This window comes from Lepidochelys kempii, chromosome 9, assembly GCF_965140285.1.
Source record: "Lepidochelys kempii isolate rLepKem1 chromosome 9, rLepKem1.hap1, whole genome shotgun sequence".
Taxonomy (NCBI): domain Eukaryota; kingdom Metazoa; phylum Chordata; order Testudines; family Cheloniidae; genus Lepidochelys; species Lepidochelys kempii.
Genome location: NC_136388.1, coordinates 91,801,231 through 91,824,778, shown reverse-complemented (window position 1 = coordinate 91,824,778; position 23,548 = coordinate 91,801,231). Strand labels below are relative to the sequence as shown.

General features: G+C 38.9%; 1 protein-coding gene across 9 annotated transcripts in view; it reads left to right on the top strand.

The window, feature by feature from the left end:
• MTMR1 (myotubularin related protein 1) overlaps positions 1–23,548 on the top strand; it is a 52,887-nt gene that overhangs the window by 11,396 nt on the left and 17,943 nt on the right. For 3 of the 9 annotated variants that reach the window (XM_073358352.2, XM_073358350.2, XM_073358358.1), the window contains 11 exons: positions 501–554; positions 3,254–3,329; positions 4,903–4,997; positions 5,232–5,339; positions 5,758–5,859; positions 7,968–8,051; positions 8,738–8,887; positions 9,921–10,109; positions 11,537–11,722; positions 16,002–16,208; positions 17,215–17,307. In XM_073358352.2, the coding sequence (XP_073214453.1) occupies positions 501–554; positions 3,254–3,329; positions 4,903–4,997; positions 5,232–5,339; positions 5,758–5,859; positions 7,968–8,051; positions 8,738–8,887; positions 9,921–10,109; positions 11,537–11,722; positions 16,002–16,208; positions 17,215–17,307 (1,344 nt within the window). Of the gene's footprint in view, positions 1–500; positions 555–3,123; positions 3,330–4,902; positions 4,998–5,231; positions 5,340–5,757; positions 5,860–7,967; positions 8,052–8,737; positions 8,888–9,920; positions 10,110–11,536; positions 11,723–16,001; positions 16,209–17,214; positions 17,308–23,548 lie in introns of those variants that run through there. The other 6 variants (XM_073358354.2, XM_073358351.2, XM_073358356.2 and 3 more) reach the window with 4 other exon arrangements.

The following is a 23,548-nucleotide window of genomic DNA, read 5'->3' as shown; positions in this document are numbered from 1 at the left end:
GATGTTTTTGATAGTAACATTTAAACATGTGATCTACACAATACAACAGTTCCTTAGATTATCTGAATACTAATGGATATGGAAAATATTTAATTGTTTTCTACAATAAAAAACGCATGAATTTTCCCTTTATACTACTACAACAAGCAATACTCAATTTCTTCTATTTTTAAGCATGTGGCATACATAATTTATATTCTGCATTTTCTCTGCTATAAGGTTGCTTGTTTTAAAAAGACAGTACATACTTTGTGTTCTTTGATACCTGCACTGACTCTTTTCGTGAGACTGCAAATAAATATTCCATTTCATATTGTGTCATAGCTGGGCCTAATAGCTGTGAGTAGTTTATGCAAAGAGTGGAAGGTGTTGAATAAATAAGTTGATGTTGAAGTATCTACTGTCTCTTTAAAAAGTGTGATTCTGTCCTTTCACCTGTTGTCTGCATGTTTTTTTCTTATTACCCCTCTTTTGCCCTACTGCTGTCTCATGCAATGCAGGAGATTCAGGATGGACACAATGGCTATCATTCTGAAGCAGAAGCTGATCAGGTGGCAAGTTTTACTCCTCGTTTGTTCATTAACTGTGTAGTAAATTACTGTATAATAGCCCCATCTACAGTATGTAGAAATCCTCCATTGTTAAGTTCTGGGGAGCAATAGAGAATTTCAGAATATTACCTCTAAACTCCTATCATTACAAACAAACAAACTACACCCAAAAAACTAGAAACAGCCCTCTCCCACAAGCAGAATTTTTAACCCCAGAAGGGAGAAGTGCCAGAGATATCATGAAGACCATCAGGGACTTGGCAACATGCATTGCTTCTGAAGCTCTTTTCTTCGGATTCAGGGTTTATTAAAAGTTTATTGCACCTTAATTTAATAATATTAATGGGTAGCTATAAAAAACCCTGTTTTCTAATACTACGTTTTTAAGGCTCTGAACAAATAACGTGCATAAGAATCTAAAATGGTGGCAACATTACCTCCCAAAAGCTTAGCTATGAATATATTCTTTGTGAGGGTGGGGGAGAAAGCTTCTGCTGAAAATAAACTGTGATTCTAAATGTTTTTAGACAATCAGCTGTGAGAAAACTACTTGGACAGTAATGTGGTTGAACTCTGACTTTAAATAGAATTTAAAGGAAAGCCCCCTCTTAAAATGTAGAACTTCTGATAAATGAAAAGCAAAATACAATGCTTAACTGCTAAAACAATAGAATTTGGTTTTTGGCATACCAGATTGTGTATGAAATAATGTGTTGAAGTTCTTATAAAGATTTGGTTAAAAATTCCTAGTCTTACCTGCATGCATCTCCCCTAATTCATTAAGATTTTCTGCAGATTTTCTGCACTTCAAGAGAAAAGTGACCCTGTGTGGGACTGAGTAGGTGAAGTGTCTTTACAGTAAATTATAAGGATATTTTTGCTTTCATTCAAAAGATGTCTTCTGTGTACTATACAGAAAACATTATACATATTGGTATGTCTAAAAATGTTTGGTTATATCGGGAAATATAAATATAAATGTTGTTCCTACTCTTTATTTTATACTGGACACGTGCATTGATAAATAAATTCTTTAATAAAGAGTACATAAATTATTATATATCTGGGCCTAAGGTAAATTATGTACTTCCAATTTATGCAACTTCTTGCTTAAGCAACTTATTTGCTTCTGAACTCAACAACCACTGTGTTACATTTGGTTGAGATATAGTGCTCTTTCTTAGAGACAAATGTGTCAGGAATTTTTAAAACATAATTTGATAACGATCAGTCAGGACTGGCATTTCCTAATGAAATTAATACATCTTTAAATTACACATACCATAATGATTTTCAAAAATATTTTACTTTGATGTCATTTTTCAAATTAAAAGTTATGTTTCTGACAATGAAGGAGGAATTATATTCTGTCTGGTGCAGGAAGGAAACCCCATTTGCCTAGGTAGCGCTTTTGTGACTGTATAAGAGGTCATGAAATATAAATTATAACACTGCACTTGGACCCCAGTCTAGCAGAGCACTTAAGCATGTGCTTACCTTCAAGCACCTGAGTAGTTCCATTGACTACTACACTACACCCTGTTCCATGATAGAGCTTAGATACCAAATTCTGCTAGTTTCAGACAAAATTAAAAACAAAAAGCCCATATGAATGTATGCTAAGAAAACAATTTAATGTTAAAGGTTTGTGTTTAAAAATATAAAATATCTGATAATCTTATTTCCTTGCTTGCAAGTCAGAAATTTGTTACAAGGGATGAGTATCTGTATATGTTTCTATATACTATGAAACTAGCTCACTGTTTATACTCTTCTAATGTAAAATATTCCAACTTTTACACCAAACACTTAAAATGGAAATCCTAAACTCTCACCAAAACATCCTGTGTTGTCAGCTCCTTTATATGGTCATTAAAAATTTTGTAAACCCTTAAGTTCTCCACTAAAATCTTCTTCAAAACGTTACAAACATCAGCAGAAAACTAAAGGCCCCTTGTTGCAGTATTTAAGGAGGAAGCCATTCACCTGAACATTAGCTTTAAAATCAATCCCTGAATTTATATTGACCGGCTTTTGAGACTCTCTGGAAAACAATGTGACATCAAGCTATAATCTGAATTCTTAGTTCTATCATCTCTATAAAATATCTCCGTCAGACCAAGTGGTGCTTACGACAATGGTACCTTGTCAAGTAGGGTATAGTAGAATGTGTCTGTCTGTCTGATATATATATATATATATATTTACATATAATGTGATTTGATTTTATTTAATGCTAAATAATTAAACTTCTCATACTATTCTCTTTGATAATTAAATGTTAGCTATTTTAATAAGGTGTCGAGAAATAAAGAATATAAATGCTTTTAAATAAACACTTCTAAATCTTCTTGAGTAGATGATAACCTAAAAACACAAAGATTAGCCTAATTTTTTTGGCCTAATTTTGGGCAAATGGTATTGCTTACGTTTTTGTGCACTATATATGTAGCTGGCACGTTAAATTAATCGTGTAAGTGGTTTGTTACTAATATTTAAATGTCTGCATAATAAATACTTTGTTACCTACGATATCAAGCCCTGTTTTCTAATGCAGCATTGTTTAACACAGTTGTGCTTTGGAAAAAGGATACACATTCTCATGCTCCCATAACCTCTTAGCAAAAGCACTTTGCAGCAAAGTGTATCGATGGTGTGCAGATGGAATGTGAGATTTACTCATGGTTTTGGATTTCTGCCAGGCACTGAGGGATGGAAACAAGCTGGCACAGATGGAAGAGGCGCCACTTTTCCCTGGAGAATCAATCAAAGCGATTGGTATGTGTAGTTTTGAATTTATAGTATTAAATCATTACTTTATGAATAAAGATAAAATCAAATGGTTTCTGTATTGGTTTTGTTCTTTCTTCTTGTAGTTTATAATTCTACCTTGAATGATCAAATTTGCTACGGATTTTCTTAGTTATTCAAACCCTAACGCTATGCTATAAGTAAATCAGTTCAACATAGTGTAAACAGATCTGTGTGGTATTTTATTTCAACAAGCAGCTGATCGACATAGACAAATTAGCAAGGTTGGGGGGAGGGTGCATCTGTGCTCAAAATTTCCCCATAGGTCATAAATTCATTCCCGAGTTTCAAGCACTTCAGGATTTAGCCCGGAAAGAAAATGAAAATGTGGTGTTGACTGTCCCATTTTAATTAGATCTTTTGCAGTCAAATGACCTGCTGTGGAAAGTTGTGTGGTGGAATTAGTTTGTAGGGACCACAAAAAGATCACTGACTACCAGAATGGAGATTGTAACCCAGTCTGTAGTGGCAAAAGGTACACAGTCACTCATTCTACTATCAAGAGCTCTAATTGGATACAGTCTTAATGCCAGATTTTTCAAACTGCTCCAAAAACCTGAAATAATCTGTGGAAATCTGATAGCTATATATAAATCCTCTCTGTTTAAGTGTGCAAAATAGAAGGCCTTAGGTTTTAGTTTTTGTGAAGTAACATAGTTTGATCTTGGGGTGTTTTGTTGGATGCAAGTAGAACAGTTATGTGAAACCAGGTTGCTAAACTGTCACTGTTTGTTCTACTGAAATGTAGAAATTATTTTTAAAAAGGTATGCAAAACCCAGATTTGGACATAATCTTTGCTCAGACACATTACTTGAGCAGCTAACTTGAGCATTAGTTTCAGGATGACTGTTGCTTGCCACATGAGCCTTCCCATCTGACTAATGTAAGGTGCAACAAGGGCAGAGAATGCTGTTGTGATTGTCAGAAAAAGGGAGATATGGTGTAGCCTGGTATTTTTGCAATATGAAGACTTTGGGACTCCTCGAATTCTGATTTGAAGTCGATGAAATGTGCACAGAACTCACATATGGATGGTGACAGGACAAATAGCTATTATTCCAAGCCACTCTGGTTTTCTTAAATATAAGATACAACAAACTGGCAACTTTGGAGAAAGGCAAAAGGCTATTTCTCATGTTACATAAAATATTTGTATGCCATTTCATGGACTCCCCACAAAAACATTCTGTATAGTATAGCTCCAATAAGGAGTAATGCTTCATGTCACATCACCATTCTCTTAGGCTGGTTTATGGTGGGGATTTAGCACGTATTGCTTAGAACTGAAGAATTTGATCATTCTCTTTGTAAATACCTTTTTAAAAATGCAGAGGACTTTTTCTTTCAAATCAAAATTTGAGAGTAGAAGGTCAGTTATAGTGGCTTTGAAATAGTTTCATATAGAAGTCTCAAAGATCTCTAGTACATTGGAACTGTAGGAGGTTTCTTGTATACAATTTTTGGTTTTCTATAAAGAGCTTCTTATAGCACAAATGCCTACAATAATAAAATGGAACTTTCATTTCTGTCTTTTTCCAGCTAAAGATGTCATGTATATCTGTCCATTTATGGGAGCAGTCAGTGGTACACTGACAGTGACGGACTTCAAAATGTATTTCAAAAATGTTGAGAGGGTGAGACTTTAAGATCTATGTGCATATTTCTTCCAGCTAGAATCTGAAGTAGATTTTCAGAAGGTGACAAACTTAGTTTAAATTAAATGTAAAGTAGTTCCACAGCAATCAATTCAAAAGGAACTATAAAAAGACTAGTAGAACACACAATTTGACATGAATTATACTAGATTACATATACTTCCCAAGGCAATTAAAAATGTTTTTATCTTATTTTTTTAATCCGAATTTCAGGATCCACATTTTGTTCTTGATGTTCCCCTTGGAGTAATAAGTAGAGTTGAAAAGATTGGAGTGCAGAGCCATGGAGACAACTCCTGTGGTATAGAAATTGTTTGCAAGGTACAGAATGAATTCCTAGGAAATGCAGTGGATGCCTATCTATTACTGTTTAATTGCATTAATTTCATTTTTGTATTAAGGGGAACCTGCACCCACAATGCCTTGTGCTATTGTTCTATCTGATCCCATAAGCATGCTGGGTTTGGTTGGAATTTGGATGGGAAACTTGCAAGAAATGTTTCACCTCATTGGTGAATTCTAGGGTATAATGCCTACTTCAGTGGCATATTGAGACCTTCCTGATTTTTCCAGTAGTCTCATTTTAGAACAGAATTTTGTTAACGACTAGGAGAGTTAGAAAATGTGACTTGCCTTAATGTCAGTAGCCAGTGCTTAGTTTCAGTCAGCTTTGTAACTGCATCTATTTTTTTTTTTTAATTTATCAAAGTGTAAGAGAGTTTGACTTATTTTCTGACAGGATATGAGAAACTTGCGGCTTGCCTATAAACAGGAAGAACAGAGCAGACTGGAGATATTTGAAAACCTCGTAACTCAAGCATTTCCTCTTTCTAATGGGCTGGTAAGTACTAAAATGGGGAAAGGACTGCCTGCCTCTGTTTGTCTTCTTCTTGGAAGTGTAGGGAAATAAGCAAATACTGCATAACAAATATATTAATTTGTTGATTCTAGATATCATGAAGCATTCAGATTACTCTGGCTTGACTTCTTTATTTCAGTAATTTACAGAACTGAGAGCCAGGTGCTGCTACCAGTGAAAACAGTGACTTTATTGGTTTCAGGGTTTGTTGACTTTCATTATAAGCATTTGTCTATAATAAATAATTGGGGAATTTCAGAATGAAGGATAAAGGAGTTTGGTGCTTAAGGCCCAGTTTGGGGACTGTGATGCACAAAACTCCCACTGAACCCTGTAGGTGCCTAATCTCACTCAGTCCCTAGGCACCTATGTTTCTGCCTCTGGGCATGCACCCTGCTTCCTTCCTCTGGACAGCAGGTGGCTTATCTCTCACCTAAACCTCAGACATTCACAAACTGGGGAAGATAGTTGTTCGACCACCTAAGTCTTGTGTTAGACCTGATCCAGTAGGTACCCTCTGAGCACAGCTACCTGATTTGGCTCCTTAGGGGAGTTCAGACAAAACAATTGGAGAGTGGGGAATTATTGGAACTCCCTCATAACTTTTAGCCCAGTGATCACTTGTGATGTGGGAGACTCCTGGTTCAAGTCCCCCCTCTTTCTGAATGGGAACAGGGATCTGCCAACTTTTCAGGGCAGTGCTCTAACCATTGGGCTGTGGGTTTTTCTCAGTCTCTTCTGTTTAACTCTGGATAAATAATTAGTCATTCTGGCCAGAGAAAGAGAGTGCATACAAGGGTGAGTGACTCCATAGCTTGATGGGAGATCCAGGATCCAGTCCTACCGCTCCAGTGACTCTTTAATTATTTATCCAGAGTGGAACAGCTTCAACAGGAGAGGCTGAAGGAGCCCCACATCAGAATATTCCATAGCCCAGTTGTTCCCATCCTCCCAACCCCAGGGCTTCTTGCAAACTCTGAAGAGAATTCCTGGCTGTGACTTGCTAGCAGAGATAGGTGCTTCTCTACCGCCTGGACTTAGGCACATATCATGGTGAGAGGGACACACAACCGCTACTTGGCATCTCCCATTGGCTAGCTTAGGTAGCTCCCTGCCAACCGGGCTGGCTTTTGTGAATTGCAGCCTGTTTATTTACAGGGCAATAAAAAAAAACACCCCATGCCCCAAGTTTCAGAGACCGGGACAATTGACTTGGGCTCGCAGGCTAGGGCTGTAGGGCTAAAAATGTCAGTGTAGACACTCGGGCTGGAGCCCAGGTTCTGAAACCCATTCCCCTTGCAGGGTTTCAGAACCTGGTCTCCAGTCCAAGCCTGAATGTCTACAATGCAATTTTTAGCCCCACAGCCTAAGCCCCGTGAGCCCAAGTCAACAGACACAGGTCAGCCGTGCTCATGTTGTGGGTCTTTTATTGCAGACATATTTTCAGGCGGATCTCTCTCCTCATTCATTGTATAGGGAACCTAAGTGCCTAACTCAGGCTTTGTGAATTGCAGCGATTTTCTAGGGGCCTAAAAGTTTGGCGTTGTGATGCTCAGCGTCAGAATGCCTAACTCCTCTTGTGCATCCAGGCCAAAGTGCTTTCCCGAATTCAATGTCCAGATAACAATAGCTAGGCACAAGTTGCCTTGTTTAGCTTTAGCTATACAATTTCAGTATCATATTAGTATACAATTTCAGTATCGTCCAATGGGTAGGGTACTGGACTGAGAGTGATGGGGCTTGAATTCTATTCATGGCCTTACTGCTGACCTGTGTGACCACGGGCTAGTCATTTTACCTTTCTGTTTCCTTTGCTATCTGAATTGACAAGACACACAATCTCTTTGGGGAAGGAACTGTCTCTTCTTTTGTGTTTGAACAATCACTAGTACAGTGAAGCCCAGTCTTGACTGGGGCCTCTAGGCACTACTGTAAAACAAATGTTGTATATAAGATTTTGTCTTTTGGAAACTAATTGAATCAGCTTTTGTGGCTTTTATTTTCAGAGCTCACCATGTTTACAGGAATTCTAGTTTACTAAATGGCTAAATACTGCATAGTAATTTGTGTTTTAACATTGTTGCTTTCAGCCACTTTTTGCATTCAGCTATAAAGAAAAATTTTCTGTTAATGGTTGGAAAGTTTATGATCCAATGGCAGAATATAAGCGGCAGGTAGGTTATACAAGTAATCCCCTTTTCATTTTGTTTTGGTAGCCTTCTGAACCTAATTTACCTTTTTTTAGAAATGTTCACAGACAATTTGCAAACCTGAGTAACTAAACTTACTCTCTTAAATCCACATTTAGACATCTAAATGCAAGTCACCTGATTTTCAGTAGTGTTAGGCGCCCACAAATCCCATTGAAATCAATTGGGATTATAGGTGAGGAAGTCTCTTGGCAGTTATATAAGGACCTAAATCCGTATTTGGAGACTTAATTTTAAGCACCAGTTCTGAAAAGGTAGTCTGCTCATTTAAAAACAAATATGACCAGCAGTTACACAGAGGAATAATTTTAGTTTGGTCTCCTTAATCCATCAATTTCCTGGTGTAAAATAATTTCTTTCTATTTCACTATAGGCCCATTTTTTACTTTAGTGCAAACCCATCCAAATCACTGTTGCTTTTTAAATTATCTATAGGCTTTGGGGCTTCATACTGCCCCATATCTTTAACCAAAATATTGAGAAATGCTTCTGCTCACATAACCTTTGAAACACTGTGCAGAACAATGTGGGTATGGTTTTTTTAAAAAAAACATGTAATGGATCGTTCTTTTTTGGAGTCACTATACAACACACACATGTAAAGATCTAACTTTTTTAAAACATTGGATAAATGTTTTGCCTCTGCACAGGGTTTACCTAATGAGAGTTGGAAAATATCCAAAGTTAACAGCACCTATGAACTTTGTGATACATATCCTACTATCTTTGTTGTGCCAACCAGTGTGAAAGATGATGACCTCTCAAAAGTGGCAGCATTTAGAGCAAAAGGCAGAATTCCAGTAAGTAAGGCCTCTAATATTCATTATGAATTCTCTCTGTATTTGTAATATAGCTTCCTGAAGAAGAAATGTATTTGTAATGCATCTTATAAGAGATGCCCTTAGGGTTTTTAAAGGCTTCTGAGACAGCTATCCAGCTCCCTTCTACGAGAGAGGGCGAGTATAAATGTATAGAAATACACTTACTGGCTTTGGAGCTGGAGGAAATTTTTAAAAAATTAATGAAGATAGTTATCACAGGGTTAGTGCAATTGTCCAGTGGCTTACTGCTGTGTACTGATCTTTAGTTCAAAGATAGCGTCCGACGCTAGTGGGGAACTGAAAGTGTCCGGTTGTGCTCCCCCTTGCTCCCATGGTGAGTGAGGTTTGGGGGTGAGATGGAACGTGTGTGGTATCATTCTGACACCACATTGTGAGCTTCCTGAGAATGGCAATGTGTTCTTGGTAGAGATTATCCTACTCAGCTGCTCATATAGAGGGCTGTAAATGCAGCCATATTATACATGGGGAGGGTAAACTTTAGAAAAGAAATGACAACCCCAGGAGGGAGAAAGAAAGTGAGGAATTTTAATGTGATGTCATCTTGCAGTAGTTCCTGCCTGGGGCAGGAAGGAATGAGATATGTTCATGCTTGACTGCATAGACCTCCATACAGACGTAGCTTCCCGTTCTCCCCACCACAAAACCCTCTTACTGTATTTAAGCCCGTAGAAAGTATGTAGAAAGTAAAAGTTAAGGCTGTTTCTGAATGCTACGGAGAATAAAGTCATCGTTGTTTAGAACTACTTCACGTTTCAATCTAACTAAATTTGGGAACAGTGATACCATGTCTTTTACAGCCATGCTATTAATCTGCTATTTTCTCATCATCCCACTTTTGAATGTATGTGGTATGAATTATTCTTACTGAAATTTACATTCTCTCTCCCACTGGGAAGTTGTACCATGGCTTATTATGACTGACCAATTGCTCTAAGGACTGTCAATTTGATGCTGGTGCACTATCCTGAAACTAACTTTTTTTTAAACGCAGGTGTTGTCTTGGATTCACCCCGAGAGCCAGGCAACTATAACGCGCTGCAGCCAGCCACTGGTAGGCCCGAATGACAAACGTTGCAAAGAAGATGAAAAATACTTACAAACAATAATGGATGCCAATGCTCAGTCGCACAAGCTTATCATCTTTGATGCCAGACAAAACAGTGTTGCTGATACAAACAAGGTAGGTTGTCATTTGTTAAAATGGAGATTACTTTGCCCATGTACTGAGAAATAAACTTTATTCTGATATTTTCCATAGAAGTTCACTTCTCATAATAAAGTAATATATGTGTAAGCCCCTTGATAGTATCAAAGCGTTTTGTCAGCGTTAACTAATTCTTGCAGCAGCCCTGTGAATTATTGCTATCTCCAGTTTAAAGTTGGGTGGAGACTGAGGCAGAGATTGACTTGATTGCAGTCACAAGTGTTGTCAGAACCAAGATTTGAACTTATTGGTTCCTAGCTCCTTGTCCTGTATTGTAAAAGAATCCTTCTGTCGAGATAGTAATTTACTGAAGAAGTACTTCAATGGCCTGGACATGGGCCAATTGAGTTTATTACAGTTTGAGTCAGTTTTGCAAATAGAAGAAAGCTGTAGGAAGTAGAGATGTGCTGGTAATGATTATGGTGGGAGGAGAGGGGAAAAAGCCTACATGGAGTCCCCTGATTTATTTCTTATGTATATGGCATCAATTACCGAAGTAACTGTGCACTGAAATAGAGTACTTAAAAATAAATAGGGGTGGGGAAGGAACGTAGTAGTCCAAATTAACCCTAACCAGGTGCTTCAGAGGGAATGAACAGAATAGGCAATCATCAAGTGATCCATCCCCTGTCGTCCATTCCCAGCTTCTGGGCAGGGCCGTCCTTATCTGGGCAGGGCCGTCCTTGCCCATACACAAACTATGCTGCGTGCTGCTCCAGCGGCCAGCCTGATCCCCGGCCGGCTGAGCTAGCCAGGAAAGCAGCCCCAGCCCGTGCTCTGCCTCTTTCCCAAAGCCTCCGCCCCGCCTCTTCCCACCCTTGCTCCACCCCAGCCCCACCCCTGCTACATCCCGGGGGACTGCAGCAGGGGTAGCGCACGCCCTGTACTCACCGGGCAGTGGGAAGTGGAGTGACCCAGCCCCAGCCTGCTCTGCTCCACCGGTTCCCAGTTGCGCCGCTGGTGAGTGCTGGGGAGTGGTTCCCCCATCTCCCCAAGTCCCAAGACTGGGATCTAGGGGAGCAGAGAGGGCTGGGGCCAGGTCACTCCACTTCCCACCACACCGTGAGTGCGGGAGGAAGTGGAGGAAGTGCAGCGACCCTGCCCCAATCCACTCCGCTCTGCCGACTCGTGCTGGGGGGTGGTTTTACCCCTGCCCCCCCAAGCCTGCTTCTGCCCCCCCTGCGGAGGCCTGGGGCCAGTCCCTCCCCCCCTCACAGGCCTGGGGCACCAAAATGTCTAGGGACGGCCCTGCTTCTGGGAGTAGTTAAACATCAGTGTTTATTTTTCTTAAAATGTGTTTTCATTTGTTCTAAAATAACCGCCTCTAAAACTCCCTAGAAAGCAAAAATAACCCTCAGGATCTTATCAGAAACTCCTGTACTCTTTAAAATTTTAAATGACAGGCAAAAGGTGGAGGATATGAAAGTGAAAGTGCCTACCCAAATGCTGAGCTGGTCTTTTTGGAAATACATAACGTACATGTGATGAGGGAATCATTGCGGAAGCTGAAAGAAATAGTTTATCCTTCGATTGATGAGGCACGGTGGTTGTCCAATGTGGATTCAACGCACTGGTTGGAATACATAAGGGTAAGAGACTATAGATGTTAAAGACATTGCATGCTTTTTGCTTTTTAAAGCAATGTATTTGCTTGAATTTCAATATACCACACTAGAAATCCTTTCTCTGTGTTTATCATGTCTTTGGTCAGGATAATCCTAAAAAGTAACCCTTTTTACAAGTTTTATTTAGAACACAGTATTTCAGATCAGATAGAATATAAATATATGCCATACTGCATATTATGTATTTCATACTGTAGGTTTTAGGAAGTAGTCAATTAAATCCTGATAATGTAGGATCACATTCAGTTCTGGACAGCACTTAGTTTTCATGAGAGTGTGAATGTTGGCCGGGATACCAGGATTATCCCTGCTTTTTGGAAAAGTGCCATGGGAAATTCAAATTCCACTTAGACAACTACCAGCGGGACTTCATTTTTAAACACCACAGCCCTCCTCATCCTGCCATTCTATGCCATTAATGAAGCATTTGTGGACATGTATATTTCAGTGGGCCTGACTTCAGTGGAAGATGGATTGGTCCCTGTTACCATATGGATTACAGTCTCCTTTTATTATTTAACACTGCATTAAAATAAGTCAGTCCATATCATGTTTAAATTTACTAAGTGTTTTATTAACCTCTAAGAAGCTTTTAGAATGGATGATTTCTCTGCTATTTTCCCTTCTTTTTGGTGGTAAATATTGATGGAATGGCATTTAATGTGGAATTTGCTTTATACAACTTCAAATCAAATGTCACTCATGCAAAGCATTTTTGGATTGTGCACAAAATTATTCATATAATCTTAGCTCTGGTAATTCAGTTTAACTGCTACAGAAGAGCCAGCAGAGGGAGCAAAAATATAAAATATTTGCTATTTTGGGAAGAACTTAACTTTCTTATTTAGTTTAAAATCTTCCATTCCTATCAAACTAGTAAATATTCACAATCCAGAAGCCTTTTTCCATCCAAATTTATGAATTTGATACTTAAGTTTGACTGTCCATTTAAAAAAGAACTGGCTGTAGACCAGATAATGAGATTGAGATGTGATTAACTTCAGTGGGAGCTCTCTGCTTGAATAGGATGGCAGGATTGGACCCTGAAATCTCAATTTTGTAGTTAAGTTTAGAATAGTACCCTGAGAATGTTTAGACTGATGAAGATGGTAGTGGCTGACATATGTTTATCTCTATTTAAAAAAAATTCTGTCTGAGTACAGTCTGTGGATGATGCTCAGAATTTTTCAACTTATTTGGTGCTAGCTCAAACTGCAGCTTAATTGTAAAAGACTTTTTGGTTATGTCTACATTAAAAATGCTACAGTGGCATAGCTTCAGCAGTTCAGTGTAGGCACTAAGGGCTTGTCTATACACATAGCACTGAAGTGGTGAATCTGTATTGGTGCAGCTGTGCTGCTGTAGCACTTTAGTGAAGATGCTACTACGCGGATGGGAGAGCTTCTCCTGTTGGCATGGTTAATCCACCTCTGTAAGAGGTGGTAGCTATGTCAACAGGAAAAACTCTCCCTTTAACATAGTGTTGTCTACACCATGAGTTAGGTCAGTATAACTACCTTGCTCAGGGGTCTGGATTTTTCACACCCCTGAGTGATGTAGTTATACCAGTGTAAGTTTGTAGTGCAGACCTGGCCTCACTATAGCAACCGAAGGGGTTCTCCCATCTCTGTAGTTAATCCATCTCCCCGAGAGGCAGTAGCTAGGTCAGTGGAACAATTCTCCATTTGACCTAGCCCTGTCTACACTGAGGGTTAGGTCGGCACAGCTGTGTCTCTTAGGGGTGTGGCTTTTTCATACCTCTGGGAGACCTAGCAATGCCAATGTAAGTTTTCAGTGTAGACCAGCCCTTCGTGGTGTTTAGCTACCACAATGATAGGTAAGTTAAAAATACTGAAAGAGAAGTTAACATGTCATAAATATAAAGGGAAGGGTATACCCCTTTAAAATCCCTCCTGGCCAGAGGAAAAATCCTCTCACCTGTAAAGGGTTAAGAAGCTAGGATAACCTCGCTGGCACCTGACCAAAATGACCAATGAGGAGACAAGATACTTTCAAAAGCTGGGGGGAGGGCAAAACAAAGAGTCTGTCTGTGTGATGCTTTTGCCGGGGACAGAACAGGAATGGAGTCCTTAGAATTTAGTAAGTAATCTAGCTAGATATGTGTTAGATTATGATTTATTTAAATGGCTGAGAAATTAAGCTGTGCTGAATAGAATGGATATTCCTGTCTGTGTATCTTTTTGTAACTTAAGGTTTTGCCTAGAGGGATTCTCTATGTTTTGAATCTAATTACTCTGTAAGGTATTTACCATCCTGATTTTACAGAGGTGATTCTTTTTATTGTTACTTCTTTTTTACTGTTACTTCTATTAAAATTCTTCTTTTCAAGAATTGAATGCTTTTTTCCATTGTTCTTAAGATCCAAGGGTTTGGGTCTGTGGTCACCTATGCAAACTGGTGAAGATTTTTATCAAACCTTCCCCAGGAAGTGGGGTGCAAGGGTTGGGAGGATTTTGGGGGGAAAGACGTTTCCAAACAACACTTTCCTAATAAAATAAACCCAGATAAACGTTTGGTGGTGGCAGTGGAAGTCCAAGGGCAAAGGGTAAAATAGTTTGTACCTTGGGGAAGTTTTAACCTATGCCTGTAAAAGTAAGCTTAGGAGGTTTTCATGCAGGTCCCCACATCTGTACCCTAGAGTTCAGAGTGGGGAAGGAACCTTGACAATAAATTATTTTATGGAAAAAATAAAATTTAGTTTCTTTAAAATTTTTACAAATGAACCATTTGTCCAAAGTGGAATAAAATGCCCCACCTCATTCCACAAGATGTTGCTAAACTAATACTACCTAGCTTTTGTTCCTTCTCCCATTTTCTATTCACTGCCTGCATCTACTCTTTCTGCAGTAATGCTTGACTGGCATGAGTACCACTCTCAGTGATCTTTCTAGGACATAGAGTGCTGCTATACTTATGTCACATGAATTGTCTTTTTTCATTCCTTTTCAAAGATCATAGAATCATAGAATATCAGGGTTGGAAGGGACCCCAGAAGGTCATCTAGTCTAACCCCCTGCTCAAAGCAGGACCAATTCCCAGTTAAATCATCCCAGCCAGGGCTTTGTCAAGCCTGACCTTAAAAACCTCTAAGGAAGGAAGGAGGGAAGGAAGGAAGATCCAACAACATAAGATGACTTTTTGTAATATTTATAATTTTTCAGTGCAGTAATGCATTGTCTGTGACTTAATAAACATGTGAGAGCTTTAGGACTAACCAGATCAAATTGCACGCCTTTTAATTTACTAACTCAATCTTTAACATTGACCTACAGTAGTTACATCCTTGCATCCTTCAGTTTAACCATAAAAGAACAAAATCTGTGTAGCTTTGTCTCAGAAGCCTGAATGGCTTTCAAGATTGTGTCCTGTGAAAGCAAAGTTGCTCCAGTGGATGCAGGCTTTCCAGCTTTGGAAGTGTCTTTGCATGCCTTGGAAGAGAGAGATCTCAAATGTCTCATTAGATTGTCTTTACTGACGTCAGAGTTGGCTTTGCTGAGGTCAGAATCCGAAGTCCGGAGCCCTTCCAACGGCCCTAGTTCTAGCTGCTTCTCACGTAGTTGTCAGTGCTATCAGGAATCATGTTGTGGACACATCTGTGCCGGAGAGAATACTCCAAGTTAAACAACTGAAGAGCTGCCAAACATGACTGAGGAAATCAATAGAAGGAGTTTCATTGGAAAAAAATAAGTGTAATGCTCTTATGAGTTGCTACCGTCTTGTGCCACTCTGACTTCTGATCCAAGTTATTACTAGTAGAAATAAAGACCCGTTCCCTATATGAACATCATGTATACTCCATGCACCAACAAATCAGGGCAAGTGATCAGCAAGCAAGCACACCCCTTTTCTTGTCTGGGCTTCCCAATAATCTGCTATAGGGTTTGATTAGCTGCACTCCCCCCCTGTACATACTGTTTGAAAACTGAATGCTGAGGAAGAAAGATGATAATAGTTTGCGGGATACCTGAATTTATTAAAAGGATTGATCTTATTCTGTAGTCTTTTGAGTAATCTTTCTACTGAATAGTCTACAGTATATCTGAGTGTTTTCTTTATGAACAGATTTTCAGGAGATTCTAATGTTAATTTACAGTAATTTTGGACACATAATTGGGTTTGAATTCTAATTTTAAAATATAGCATTCTAGGACTAATTGCTACTTTACTACAAGAGGTTGGCTTGATGTGACATTTTAACATGCTACTTTCTTTTTTTTAAAAGATTCTTCTTGCTGGAGCAGTAAGAATTGCTGATAAAATTGAATCTGGTAAAACATCAGTTGTTGTACACTGCAGTGACGGCTGGGATCGTACAGCCCAGCTCACATCTTTAGCCATGCTCATGTTGGACAGCTATTACAGGACTATCAAAGGATTTGAAGCTCTTATAGAAAAAGAGTGGATAAGTTTTGGACATAGGTTTGCAATGGTAAGTTGAAAGAATTAATAAAATTATCTCCTTCAAAGCTTTTTTTTTGATCAGGTGGCTTGTCACTGTATTTTGCAACATTTAGAATAATGTTCCTGCGGTATGTGAAGAAAGAGAAATATGAGTGATTTAGTGTTCCGTTGATGTGAAAATGCTTTGTGTGAACTATTAATACACAACAATTTCTAATATAAAGTTTACAAGAGGGGCAGAGTTTGAGCCAATAGCACAAGACAAATGTCGAGACATTTCTGGAGGAGGGGAGGATTGCAGAGCATGGTGAAAAACTTACAGGAACAGATCTTACTTGAGGAAAATGAAAAGGAGAAAGCTATGGCTGTCATGTAGGTAAAAATCACGGAAGTCATCATCCCACAGCCACAGTGTTTAAAGAAAGAAAAAAAAATAGCTTGAGCTGGAATATTACAAGATTGTGGTGCTGTATGTGGGCTTCTGAACTAGAGAGGTAGCTGTCGTAACATTTAGTTATGGTGAGTGGGTATGGAATAGTCATAGTTTCTGCACAGTCCTCGTAACTACCTTTCGGTTAAAGTTAGTTGATCCAGCATAATATGCCAGATTCACTGAATCCATTCTGCTGTGGAAATGAAGTGGAGGATATATCTCCTGCAGTTCTGAACTATTTATTCTTTCCTCATATATAGGAAGAAGCAGATATCCTTATGTTGAGTCTTTGAATCAACAAGATCATTTGGGGTATAATGGGATGTACACTTTAAAAATAAGTTTAATGTCACTCAGACCACTGGAAAATGTGTGAATTTCGTGGACTGGGTGCTCTTCCTATTCTGCCAGACTATAGGACTATATTTGTGAATGTATTCTGGTGGGGGTTTTTAGTTATAGGAAGGGTGGAGTTTAGCTTGAAGAAAGGTGTGCTGATCACAGTCCTTTTCAAGAACCTGCCTAAGATCTTTGCAGAACTTGTGTTATTGGTTACTGCTTTTAAATGGATTTGACTAAAATGAAAGCATCTGTTTTTCAGCGAGTAGGTCATGGAGCTGATGACCATGCTGATGCAGTCAGGTCTCCCATTTTCCTTCAGTTCCTTGATTGTGTTTGGCAAATGACGAAGCAGGTAAGAAAATTTAATCGGATGTTCATGGGGATGTCTTCCTCCTCTTTATTGAAACTCTGATCCATAGGGGAGGCCCTGTTTTCCTTAAATGTGCACAATTTTAAATTTTGGTTAAAGAATTTTAACTGTGGGTAGGCTACTGAATACACTGGAGGAAGAACAAACCCATTAATTCATGCACAGTTAGTACTGCTTTTTCATGTAGAAGAGATGTGAGATGGGCTAGTGTAGAAATACCGACGTGAAGCCAATGGCCAGGCATTTCTTTGTGTTCTGAATAGACTGTTTAACGTGCATTTCTGCAAATTGAAGCACTGAATTGTCTCAAAGCATTTTAAATTGAAAAATGAATAAGATTAATGACTTTCTTTTTTGAACCTATCCTCCTTAAAGTTTAGTTTTTCCAGTGGTTAGAAACAGATGTGACTAGACCACTGTATATTATGTAGGGTCTTGCAAGCTGAGCATTCAGTTTATTAGTAAGCAGAGATGTAATTCTGTAAATTGTGTTTAAAGTGAAAACTAATATAGAGTCAAATGGCTTTTTACCCAGCTGTTTTTAACCTAATTAAATAAGCAGTGATGACAAATTCAAAAGTTAGATTTTCTTTAAATAAATAAATATGCACAGTGGTCTACCCTGACAGTTCAGTGAAAGTAGAGAGATTCTAGAAGAAAATCTTTCTCAGAATTCTTTGATTAAAGTCAGAAGTAATAGGACAAAGTACCTTTGTTGCTGTTTCACCAATCATTCGGTGTATGTTCACAAGAGATTATCTGTATTTTAAAAATGGCACAAATACAATCTGATTGTGAATCAGGGAGGACTACTTTTCTAGTTGTCTCAAAAACATGCTTGCATAGTTAAGTGTGTGTAATAATATTTCCTAATTTACATATACTCCAATATTTACCTGCTCAAATATGCTTTCCTCCTTCCACCACTAGCTTTAGATCACAGTTGGGAGAAGATCCTTTTTGAAGGGGGTAGTACTTAGGGTATCAAAATGTGACGGTCCTCACAAAATTTTACAGGTTCATTATCGTGAAGACCTATCATAGGCCTAGTTTTCCTCTTACTTACACTTCCATGGGAAATAAATTTTAATATAGAATCTCTTGTAGGATCTTCCATTCTTCTATTCTGCTGGGCTTGACTGGGGCTGCTAAATCAAGTTGTCCAAACTAAGGCCTTGCTTCCAAGTAAATCTAAAATGTTTTACCCCTGAAGTATAGTAGACATCTGCCTCTCTTTCCTCCTGTAACAATACTCTACAAAGAAACTGTTCCTGCAAGACCACCTTCTGGAACATATGGGGGGTGGGGACGCGCGGGAGTGTAAGGTGGAATTAAGAACTTTCTATCCCAGGAGCCCTCCTCCCCTGTCCCTTGTTCCCCCAAATCCTCCATTCCGATTCTGCTTATCTTTTTGAAAAGGCTTCTTGTAAATTCATTGGCATCAAAGTTTCATAAAATGTTTGATTAAGACTTCCTGCTAGAGAATTTCCCACTCTTTGTATACACGTATATTTCGGTATTAATATGCTATAGCAGTAGGGTTGGAAAAACATTTAAAACTTTGTCTCTGCCTCTGAGAAAAGCCAAGAGCAACTACCCAGCAGAAAAAACTCAGTTCTAAACATCTGGAAGGAACAAAAATCCTTCAGGGAGCCACTTAATTCAGAACAGCCTTCTCTATTTTTGTGATCTCCGTTGTTGCCTCCTAGTTTTTGCTATAAACTGTTTAGTTCCCCTCTAGTAAAAGGACTATGTAACAGTTTGCAAATTTACATCTGGGCAAAATCTGAATCCAGCCTGAGTTCTGAATTTCCTGAACAGCCATGGCATTGAAAAAATATTAAGGCTGTAACAGGCAAAAATGAACACATTCATAAAAAAGTCTTATTCACATATTTTTTTCCTTTCTAGTGGACTGCACCACATGTACGTTTTTGAAACATGCACTTTTGGTGAGACGAGAGAATTTCTAGTTTCCCAGTAAGATGTGAATTCCTGAATAGCTCCAGAATCTTAACAATGAACCTCAATCCTTAGCAGCTATACATTTTCCCATGTTTTCCTAGCCTTGATGACACGCAAATAGAATAATATAGAACTTGAGATAAATGATGCTGGCTCTTAATAAAGAACATATGCTTTAAATGAGGGGTTCTCAACCTTTTCCCTTCCAAGCCCCCCCCCCCCCAACACGCTATAAAAACTCCATGGCCAACCTGTGCCACAAAAACTGTTTTTCTGCATATAAAAGCCTGGGCTAGTACTATGGCGTAGCAAGCAGTGCAATTGCCCAGGGCCTGTCGCCACAGGGGGGTCCACACCCCAGAGACCCCTGCAAAGCTCAGTTGCTCAGGCTTCGGCTTCAGTCCCAGGGGGCAGGGCGGTGAAGCTTCAGCCTCCATGGGTCAGTGGAGCCTCCTGGACTCTGGTCCCCATGGGGCTCCAGGGCTTTAGTCCTGGGTCCTAGCGAGTCTGATGCTAGTCCTGCTTGGCGGAACCCCTGAAACCTCTTTGCAGCCCCCAGTTAAGAACTGCTGCTTTAAGTGATTCTAATAATCATGACTGACACAAACTTTAAATCGGAAAGTCCTCCTGTAATCTGTAGTTGTTCAAGGGAGATGAAACAACTAATACTATGAAGTAGCCTGTAAATCTGCTTGGAATCACTGCAGTTCCAATAATATCTTGCCACGTCTAATATTCAGCAGCCCAAATATAAGCAAAATACATTCAAGTGGGTATGAAGATAATGTCCCTCTATGTGGTAACAACCAGGACTTGTCTCTAGCCAGAGATGCACTTTTCATTAATCTTAACAACATACTCTCTTGGGATGTACAGTGCTCAAGCAGATTGTCTCAATCCACTTCCAGGAGAGTGAGAACTAAATCAGTTAGTGTTCCAGCTTAAAATATTACTGCAGTGCAGGGCAGGCCTATTAATCACAACATTTAACAGCAAGCTTCTTTTGTGGGCTTCAGAATCAACTTCAATTCAGCATCATCAGTCACCTTAAATTGAGAAATTTTCTGTAGCTTTCTTCACATAGCTCACTTAGTGAAATAAATAATGAAGTCCAACAGCACCAGATGACAGATTCTAATGGACTGGATATTTTCTCAGAATTAGTGGATTGGAGGGAAATGAAATTTTCACTTGGGGAATTTTTCCATCTGAATCCTCAAGCAGACACTAATGAGCTTGGGAAATTGAGAGCTAAGAATTTTTAGGTCAGTGATTTTTCGGCAACAGGAATAGAAGCTTTACAGTCTAGGTACATCAGCTTTCCAACAGAGATGGGGTTCTATCCAGAGATGGGGTTTCAATAGTACTATCACTTTTAAATAATTAGTCACAGTGCCATCACTGGCTTATGGAATTTTGAATATGCTTCACTGAATCTTACTAGCTGCCATGTCAGTATTCATCTGATTAGTATGGACCCATCACAGCTTAGAACCCTTATGTGACAGTGATGACTCTGTGATGACAGGGCTCATTAAATGCTTTCAGTTAAAGAGAATTCCTTCACGGGATGCTTTGTCTTGAAAGCTGTTTCTATATCTCACTTTGAACCTTTGCACGCTACCTTTATGCATCTGTATCTCGCTGCTGCTATGGGAAGGTGGAGACTGGGTGAGTTCAGGGAACCCGTGGATTTTATTCATGCCTCAGTTTTTCCAGACCAGTTTACTTGAGCTTTTTAAAGTTTATATCAATATTTTCTACACAACACAGCCCTATCACTAACATGGTTAAATGGAACTAGGATCTTAATTCCATTTGTTTAAAGGCAAAGCATTTCTTAAAATCCAGAGACTTCTGTTATTTATAAACCTAAATGGTCTATGTCGTCCAACTCCTCACTTTCAAAATAAATAAAAATTTTCCTTTATAAATCATAGATAAGGCTGAGAGAGTCTTTTTCGATCATTTAGTTTGTGCCCAGTCACAATTGCTGGGTTAGTCCTCTAAGCTAAATCCATAAGTGGGTAACAGACTTTGTAGTCAAGTCCAGCCCCATGCACTGGGGCAGGATAAGGAAACCAAGACCATCCCTGACAGGTGTTTGTCCAACCTGTTCTTAAAAACCTGCAATGATGATGATTCCACAGCTTCTCTTGGAAGCTGATTCCAGAGGTTAATTACCTTTCTAGTTAGAAAGCTTTTCCTAATATCTAACGTAAATCTCCCTTGCTACAGATTAAGCCAGTTATTTCTTGTCCTGCCTTCAGTGGACATGAAGAATAATTGATTACTGTCCTCTTTGTAACAGCCCTTAACATATTTGAAGACTGTTGTCAGGTCCCCACCTCGGTGGTCTTTTGTTAAGATCAAATATGTCTAGTTTTTTTAACCTTTCCCCATAGGTCAGGTTTTCTGAACCCATTTATCAGTTCAGTTGCTTTCCTCTGGGCTCTCTCCAGTTTGTTCACATCTAAAGTGTGACACCCCCCCGCCCTCCCCAAGAACTGCAGATACTGTACTGTGCCAGTTGAGTTCTCACCAGTGCTGTGTAGAGTTTGACAGTTATTTCACGTCTTATATACAATGCTCCAAATTATATTAGTCTTTTTTGCAACTGCCTCTTGTTAATTCATATTCAATTTGTGATCCACTCTAACACCCAGATCCTTTGCAGCACTACTATCAGCTAGCCAATTATTCCCCATTTTGTAATGTGTATTTGATTTTTTTCTTCCTCGATGTAGTACTTTTATCTTTTGTTGAATTTCATCTTGTTGATTTCAGAAGAATTTTCTAATTTGTCAATGTAATTTGGAATTCTAATCCTGTTCTCCAAAGTGCTTGCAACCCTTCACAACTTGGTGAACTCACAAATTTTGTAAACATATTCACCACTCCCTTATCTAAGTCACTAATGAAAATATTGAATAGTACGAGACCCAAGGCTGACCCTGGGAGACCCCTGTAGATTTGCCCTCCCTGTTTGATACTGAACCATTGATAACTACTCTTTGAATATGGTCTTTCGATCAGTTTTGCACCCACCTTATAGTAATTTAATCTGGGCCCAATTTCCCTAGTTTACTTATGAGAATGTTGAGGGACTCTGTTGAAAGCCTTACTAAAATCAAGATATATCACCTCTACTGCTTCCCCCCATCCACTAGGCCACCAACCCTGTCAAAGAAGCAAATTAGGTTAGTTTGGCATGATTTATTCTTGACAAATCTATTTTGGCTATTTCTTATAACCCTGTTGTTCTCTAAATGCTTACAAACTGATTGTTTAATAATTTGTTCCAGTATCTTTCCAGGTACCAACATTAGGCTGCCTGGTCTATAATTACCCAGGTCCCCGTTGTTCTCCTTTTTAAAGATAGGTACTACATTTTGCCTTCTTTAGTCCTCTGGGAACTCATCCATCCTTAATAAATTCTTGAAGGTAGTTGCTAACAGTTCCGAGATTGCTTCAGTTAGTTCCTTAGGTACCCTAGGATGAATTCCATCAGGCCCTGCTGACCTGAATACATCTAACTTATCTAAATATTCTTTAACTCATTCTTTCCCTATTTTGGTTTGCGTTCCTTCCCCCTTGTTGTTAATATTAATTGTGTTTGAGTATCTGGTCACCACCTTTGTAGTGAAGACTGAAGCAAAATAGACATTACACACTCAGACTTCTTGATGTTATTAGCCCTCCTTCCCTGTTAAGTAAAGGACCTACACTTCTCTTTGTCTTTCTCTTGCTACTAATGTATTTATAGGAACTTCTTATTGCCTTTGACAGCCCTTGCTAGGTGTAACTCATTTTGTGCCCTAGCCTTTCTGATTTTGTCCCTACATGCTCGTGCTGTTCTTTTGTACTCCTTAGCAATTTGCCCAGGTTTCCACTTTTTGATTCCTTTTTGATTTATAGGTCATTACAGAGCTCCTGATGGAGCCATATTTTGGCCTCTTGCTGCTCTTCCTGTCTTTCCTTTGCATTGGGATAGTTTATAGTTGTGCCTTTAAAATGTTTCTCTTTGAAACAAAAAAGGAAAAGAAACTTGGAATGTTGCTTGCTCCATGTCTTAAATACTCACTTCAGCTTCCTGCACAGTATGAAGCTAGAAAGCTACCATTTGAGACTCTGCAAAGACTTCTCATTATTGAGATGATGCTTTTTTCATAGAAGAATAAACCACTCTTTTAAAAAAAATTTTCTTCTCCTGTTTAAAAAGTATTTTCCTTTCTCTGTAATTATTTGAATCCATCCC